The 7806-nt window shown below is 45.2% G+C and overlaps 1 protein-coding gene across 3 annotated transcripts in view; it reads right to left on the bottom strand.

The window, feature by feature from the left end:
* itpr2 (inositol 1,4,5-trisphosphate receptor, type 2) overlaps window positions 1-7806 on the bottom strand; it is a 54052-nt gene that overhangs the window by 26545 nt on the left and 19701 nt on the right. For 2 of the 3 annotated variants that reach the window (XM_078283299.1, XM_078283301.1), the window contains 8 exons: window positions 7600-7803; window positions 6199-6450; window positions 5926-6051; window positions 5651-5779; window positions 5141-5258; window positions 4587-4768; window positions 4272-4414; window positions 3221-3329 (listed from right to left, as the gene is read on the bottom strand). In XM_078283299.1, coding sequence (XP_078139425.1) covers window positions 3221-3329; window positions 4272-4414; window positions 4587-4768; window positions 5141-5258; window positions 5651-5779; window positions 5926-6051; window positions 6199-6450; window positions 7600-7803 — 1263 coding nt within the window. The remainder of the gene's footprint in view (window positions 1-3220; window positions 3330-4271; window positions 4415-4586; window positions 4769-5140; window positions 5259-5650; window positions 5780-5925; window positions 6052-6198; window positions 6451-7599; window positions 7804-7806) is intronic. The other variant, XM_078283300.1, reaches the window with a different exon arrangement.

Genomic DNA, 7806 nt, shown 5'->3' with positions numbered 1-7806 from the left:
AAAATATTTGATAATGAAAATAATCGTTAGTTGCAGCCCTAGAAACAAAGTTGGAATTTGTTCACAAAGGCTCCTGGTTGTATACTTCATAACTCAGAACTTTCTGAGTCTAGAAAGCATGTGCTGCGTCAGCCTGAAACCAGCCGGGGGTTAAACTGTACTCGGTCTCTGCGAGCTCACACAGCTCTCTGGCTGTCTGACCCGCTGCCTGGCTACATGTGGATGAGCCTAAGCCATGTTCCACTACTCCCATCAGCAGACAGACAGGGAAAACCCTGCAGGATGAGCTCACACAGGGACAGCCAGCGTGGCACCGCATGCCCGGGAGTGTGTGTGTGTGTGCATGTGTGCGTGCACGCGTGTCTGAGTGTGACTTTCCGTCTATATGCATGCGTGTGATGTGCTTAGCATCGAGAGGGTGGTAATCTGTAAATCTGCTTTGCCTTGGGCAGGTGGTGTGAAACTTGGCGAGGAAGATGGAGAGAGAGAGCGACAGGACGAGAAAGAAGGAGCTGACAGACAGACAGACAGACAGACAGACAGACAGTGTGTAAATGACAGGGATGAGTGTGAAAGAGAGGGAGGAAAGAGAAAAAGCGTGTGAGAGTGGTTGATATTACATAACAGGCTTTTTCAATCCTTTGTAGACAATCAGGCATGTTCACATGCACAAACACAGGACACCAGGTTACATGCATGTGTGCACATACACACAAGGGAGCGCCGCATAATTAATAACTTAAATATGCACTAGTAAAAAAAAAAAACTTGTTCTGAAATTTAATCTGGCTTCACTGTCAGATACTCCTGTGCTAAGTAGAAACAAAGTACATGACATAAAATAACAGTCTACAATGCCATGCTTTATTGTACACTGGGTTTCTCTTACAGGACATTTGAAAACAATATCAGCATGCATGATGCATTCGTTCAAGGTTTTTTTTGTTTTTTTCCTAAAAGCCTACCTCACCCGAGACATAGTGAGGCCAAGTGGAGACACAAACATTTATAAAGCTGTCCTTAATCTCGCAACCAAAACAAGTGAAGTGCAGCGCTACGGGCCAACACATCTCTACTCTGACTGCTGCAGATCCTCCTCACTCCCCCACCAGTGCTCCTGGCATGACCCAGGAAAAGAGAGAGCAGGGAGCTTAGAGAGAGAGAGAGGGAGAGAGAGAGAGAGAGAGAGAGAGAGAGAGAGAGAGAGGGAGAGAGAGAGAGAGAGAGACGGAGAGAAAATAACTGGCAGGCAGACAGGATGCGATGGACTGAGACAAAGCATGGAGGGAGGGAGGGGGAGCAGGGAGGGAGAGAGAGGCAGTCAGGGGAGAGAAGAGAGAGTGAGTGAGAGAGAGGAGGGAGGGAAGGAGGGAGGGAGGGAGGGAGGGAGGGAGGAGAACGTGATAGTCCACGTGACGCTGGCTCAGCCACTGCAGGCTGTTACGTAAGCGCACCCCCTGCCCCGTCTCCTCATGGACTGAGCAGACGCCGCTTCTCTCCAATCCCTCACCCTGCAGCCGCTGCCCGCTTTTTTTTCCCTTCCACTCACATGGCTCCTCACATGGCTGCCTGCCTCCCTCCCTCCCTCCCTCCCTCCCTCCATCTCTCTCTCTCTTTCTCTCACTCACTCACTCTCCTCCACCCACTCATTGCACCCCAGGGGAGCCACCAACCTCTGCTGCCTATTCTGTCGCTCTCTCACTCTCTCTCTCTCTTTCTGTTTTTCTCTCCTTTCCTCTCTCTCTCTTTCTTTCTCTTTATTTCCATCAATCGTTCTCTCCCTCTCTCCTGTGCAGTGAGGCTGCAGCTCCACGCTCAGGGCTATGGGGATATGACAAAGAGGCTACAAATACATGCTTGAGCACACTCACGCACACCTACACAAACTGACATTTCACATATCGTTACTGCACTGTCTGGCTTCTCAAATGCACCGAGTTGCTTTTCAAAAAAGGGACTGTTTTTCCACTTTGAATTCTTCTGATCTTGTTCCATACAATTGTTGAATCATTCGCCTTGCTAAAAAACTGCTTGTCTGACTGACACAAGATACAAACACAAGTAGGGAAAGCAAAAAAAAAATCGGACTCTTCAGGTGCCTGTAAGTGACATTGGTTGGCATGTACTGTATCGAGAAAATGCCAGGTAGTCTTGAACATTGTATTATTACTGTTACACTGAAAGAGTAGGTAAAGGCACATACATTCCACACACACAAAAACAGCCTTTAGTGGGACAGGGGTGCCAGACAAAAATAATCAAATCTGCATAAAATCCCACATGGTTGGAAGACAGCAACTCGCAAGGATGGAATGCAACCACAATCTTCTTTTTCCAGTTTTACTTCAGTTCACTTTTTAGTACAATAAAGTGATCTCCATGCGTTTAAAAAGAACATTGTCGTCACAGTCCATTCTTGAGAGCTGCTGTCTTCTTACCATGTGAGATTTCTTTTTTAAACATATTGATTCCAGTCTTGACAGGAGCAGCACATTTTGTCTCGTGTGAATTCTACAGAGTCACCTCTTCTCACCAGGCGGCCGGAGCAGACTCTCCTCAACCTACTAAAGGTGATTACAGACCTGACACGTTTTTATACTTTTGCCCCCTGCCACTCCACCTCCTCCACTCTCCTCTCCAAACTCCTCTTGCTCACTTTTCCAGGCCTCTGGCTGAGAGGGGGTGCGGTAGGAGACGGGCTCCTGCACCCCCCACTCGCTGCAGTATTGATTTGTTTGTTCAGTGCTTGCCCCCCTCCTCCTTCCCTTACTTCCTCCCTCCTATTCTGCCTCTCAGTTTGAGTGTGTCCTCAAGTGCCTCCCTGCCTTATGTAACATAGAAAGGCCCACAGCATACTGATGAAGGAGAGTCTGGGCTCTGGGCCCACAGACCTGGGAGAAAACAAGGACTACGGCACTACTGATATGAGTACAGCACTGCTGGCACATGAGGACAGGACTAAATGCACCAAACAGCAGCAGACAGCTGACTTTCTAGAGATTATACGATCTAATTAATTGATGATATAGGATCTAATTAATTTTTTCCTGCAGCATTGATACAGAGACTGTGATCAACTCAAGATATTATACAATCACCACTTTTTGGATAAAATTATGAAATTATGATTGTGAAACTACTTGATGAATGAATGGAATATCTCCACAGGGCTTCAACACCCTGTTTTAGTGACTCACACTCCACACTGCCAAGTACTCACAGACTCCTGAAAGCTTTCCTTCTTGTCCAGCATCTCTCGGAGCGTCTGCAGGATCTTGATGCACAGCTTCTCCTCTTTGTCCATGAGCTTCTTGGTGTGTTTGATTAGTCTGACAGAGTGACAGAGAAGTGCTGCCTCAACATGATGTTTCTCACAATTATTTGTTTTGAAAATGAAAGATGCATTGTCTTTGTGCGTTGAAAAGCTTTTCACTCGGAGAACTGCTTGACAGAGGTCAGTCTTGCAGACTCACAGACACATGTCTTCCTACTGCAGGCACTGGCTCATGGGAAAAAATAACGTGATGCTTTATTAATCCGCATAGGTAAATTCCTTTTGCAGGTCAGAGCACAGCATCAGCTACAGAGCAGCAACCCTGGAAGCTTGCCGATATATCGAGCTGATGTTGGCCATTCATTAAATATTGGATATTGGCCAGTCAATGCTGTCTACTACCGATATGATGGAGGTTTTATTTATTAATTTAATAATTCAATTGTGTTTTTTGTAAATGAATTCTTTATTTAGAGCTAGTACTCTATCCAAGAGTTTTCTCTACCATTGAATAGGCAGAGTGAGTCACCCTGAGTTAAAGAGCTGCTAACCTTTGAAGCATTTCATTAGTACTGGCTTCAGTGGAGAGTTTTAGTGTAACATGGTGCAAATGCCATTTCATGGTTTTTTGGGTTTTTTTACGATGATCAGAATACAATTCTGGGGGAAAAGGTGACTACTTGTCATTTTTTGGGGAGGCAATTGGCAAATTTATAGATATTGAATAACAACACAAAATTACTGGTGACTATTGCTAACTTAGGTCAAAAAAATCTGCATGAGCCATCAAAAACCCTTGTTAGTCGAACCCTACACAGGCTTGAACCCAGAACCTCTGGTTAAAAGATGCTCTCTCTAACCACTAGTCCAGCCTGCCGCTAGTCTTTCCTATACCCAGACCAACACTATGTTTGCATCAGTTGAAAATTTAGCCCCTATCCAATCAAAAGGGAAACATGTTCTTTATTCTCTGTAAAGGTTACGGACAGCTACTTACTTGGACATGAAGGCTCCGCTCTCACAGCGCAACCGAGCAGCCTCTGGAAACAGCAGCTCAGGACTGTGCAGAACATCCACCAGCACAGAGAACTCCGCCTGCACCTTAGGACTGAACTGTGCCTCTAGACACGACACAACGCCCTGTACACACACACACACACACACACACACACATACAGTGAACAAACAAATGCTTTATTGCAGAGACCGATACTAATAAAGAACATCGAAAAAAGCCCAAAAACCCTCAGCCTTGAATCTCCTACTGGGTATAAACGTAGGATATTACTTCAAAATAGAACTTCTTGTGCACCTGCAGCTTCTCGATGATGTTCTTGTAGTCGGGGCCACCCAGCGGCTCCTTGCGGGGCCGCGTGCGGGCAGAGATCCTCCAGTCCTTGGCCGCCCGCTGCACCATGTTGCTGTGGACCTTCAGAGACAAAGTGTTGACCTGACTGTCCAGGTCCACAGGAATGGCTATAGCCCGCGCCTTGGCTGGGGAAGAACACAAGGGGTTAACCGTACAAATAAGTTTTCACTCAGTATTCACTCAGCTCTGACGGAAAACAATACGGTTGTCTGCACTTAACCCCCCCCCCTTTAGCTCCCACTGTCAGTGTGTGTATGAATGTGAAGCAGCATGTAGCAGACAAAGAGCATGCATGCTCAGTAAATTCCTTATTTGGATAAATAATGGGAAAAAATTTAGTTTTTCTACGGGCTATGACTCACCCACATGCTTGACAGCGGTCAGCACGAACAAGCCATCTGCTTTTAATTGTGTTCTTATGTCCTCCAGATGTAGATGAACGCCTCTATCTCTACTCTATTGTTCAAAGCCTTAGGTTGGACAGTAGCAACACTCACCCACATCTGCCAGTGTTTTGATACAGCTCTCGATATTTGCCTTCTGAGCTGAGCTGATGGTGCAGTTGTAGATCCTGAAAGCAGACTGCAGCAGCTGGATGAAGATAGGCTGGTTTGTCTGGGGGAGCAAGAGGAATGACAGAATGTGAAAAGGGGAGAGAGAACAAAGCACTGTTTTTTTTGTAAGTGCGTAAGTGTTGAGAATCGCTGAGATAATTCTGATGGGAACACTTCAATATTGTCTCTGATAGGAAATATTAGTACAAACTCGTGCGTAAAGCACCTCAAGCACCTGCTGCAGGTACAAATGTCTGTGATGAAACAAGGAGGTCCCAGATGAAGATGCAGTGAGGAGGCAGAGTGCTGTCAAATGTTATTACTTTAAAGTAGCTAAAAGTTGGCAAAGGATTTGGACGTGCCAGGAATGAGCCTCCATCCACGCACACACACACACACACACACACACACACACACACACTTCACCTGCTCGTTAAATGTGCAAAACAGTACCTGCAGGTTGGAGTTGTTGACAGAAAACTGTGAGCTGAAGAAGCCCTTGACAATGGCCATCACCGTCTCTGTCACATACTTCTCCAGCGCCAGGTCAGCATGGTTACGGTCTGTGGTGCTGTTGCACACCTGAAGATGTGAGAAGAAAAGAGAGAAAGCTCAAGAGAAAACACATCTTCTCACACTTCTTCACATCACATCTCCACCGTTTCTTCCACACATGCAGTGTGTGAATGGACCAAACACAGAAAACTTGGAATCTGATGGAGCCTTACACTGGACATGTCCACCAGGAAGTTGTCAAAGAGTTTCCAGATGTGGTTGGAGGTGTAGATCTCCTTCATCTCTACCTCTGTGTCCACATAGCAGTGATTCACAAAGTTCACATAGGCTGTTTTCACCTGTGTGTCAGACAAAAGAAAAGTTACTGGTTACCACACAGGTTCAATTGTGCTCAATGGCACACCGCAGCTCTATTTGTTAAACTAAAAATATTGATATTATTAGTTAATACTATATAATTTATACAAAAGTTGTCCACCCTTCACCTCTGGTATGCAGTGAACATCAGTGACAACTTTGACGATGTCGTCCAGCGGCAGCAGAGAGTTACACTTCAGCTCGGTGTAAACGTTCTTGCCCTCGGTGCAGGCGGCCAGCAGCTCCACCAGGGTGTTGTGGTAGGCCAGAGCTCCGCCTTCATCCGTCCGCTCGCGCTCCGAACCCATCATCTGCACCAGCACTGGGAATGAGGAGCGGTCGTTGTAGAACACCAGCACGTCCTCGCCTCCGTTCACCAGCTGGAGACACAGACAGACACCCCAGGAAAAGTTACTTAAGGAAATTTGGGTTAACATTTTGGGTCAAATAATGGTAACAAGAGCCTGTTGTCCTGCCTGATGTCCTGCCACAATCACCATGACATACTAAACATAACCAGCTATGCTAATGTCGTCATTATTTAAATTAATTAATGCATTAATCAGCAAATATTTCTATGTCAACATACCTGTCTTGTAACTATCATATCATACACCTACTTGACAATTTATGCCAAAAAAATGTCAAAAATGACATGTATTTTCATATCACTTTTACTTTCCCGCCCCTCTGCCCTTCCCATCAAATAAAATTGTTTCTCTCCCTAACTGATAATCCATTGTTTAACACTTTAACACAATCCCTGCCTGCTTTATGTCCCAATACCCTGTTTCAGCAGGAAATACATCACATTAAGGAAGCAAGATGCTCTCAAAATGCTTTCTCATCGTGACTTAATAGTGGCTTCAAGAAGCTTTTTTCCTCATTAAAGTTTTCCTCATTAATATACATATGCATGCAGCAAGGTGCTCCAAAATCTAATCCGATCATCTACTCTATAGGGGGAACCTGTGGTGTAAGTATGAAGTTTCTATCATGTATTGTTCTTGAGTTACTGTGTTCACAATGTGTCTACACACACACACACACACACACACACACACACACACACGCCACCATGACGACGTGAAGTCCTGCATACCATAGTGGCAGGACATGAAATTAATAACAGAGAGCATTTACCACCCTGGCGGGCACAGTCAGTGTTTGTCACGACTAACAATTCTGAGTCATCTTTATTAATAGTGGCAGAAAATATTAATTTAGACACCATTCAGCATCTCCCCCACATGTTTAATTCTTCAGGTGATCAGTGTAATGAGTGGTTGCAATTCTTACTCGTGGCAATAATATCGTCACACCTTCGGAAGAACTAGTGTCTTTGTCATCCTGGACGACAGCTCCCATCAGGAGAGTAATGCATCACGGTAGGAAGGTCTTCCATTATGTTCATACTGATTACAACTGTCTTTCTTCATCTTGTTTTTTCCTTTATTTTAACCATGCCCCATATTCATGCAGTGCAATATCAAACATAAGTCAAAAAGACACGAGCAAATCATTCTCACCTCTGTCATGACTTTGTCCTGACACTTCTTGACATACTTGCCATCGGCTTTCACGATGGTTTGCAGGAACTTCAGGTACTCGACGTGTCTCCCGTGTGTCTCAATGCAGTGGACAAAATGGTGCACAACACGGTCGCTGATCTCATTACACAGATGGTAGTTGTTCATGAAGATGTGGCGCATGGTTTCAGCTTCCAGCAACTGCTT

This window comes from Centroberyx gerrardi, chromosome 4, assembly GCF_048128805.1.
Source record: "Centroberyx gerrardi isolate f3 chromosome 4, fCenGer3.hap1.cur.20231027, whole genome shotgun sequence".
Lineage (NCBI taxonomy): Eukaryota > Metazoa > Chordata > Actinopteri > Beryciformes > Berycidae > Centroberyx > Centroberyx gerrardi.
This window is presented reverse-complemented; position numbering and strand designations above follow the sequence as displayed.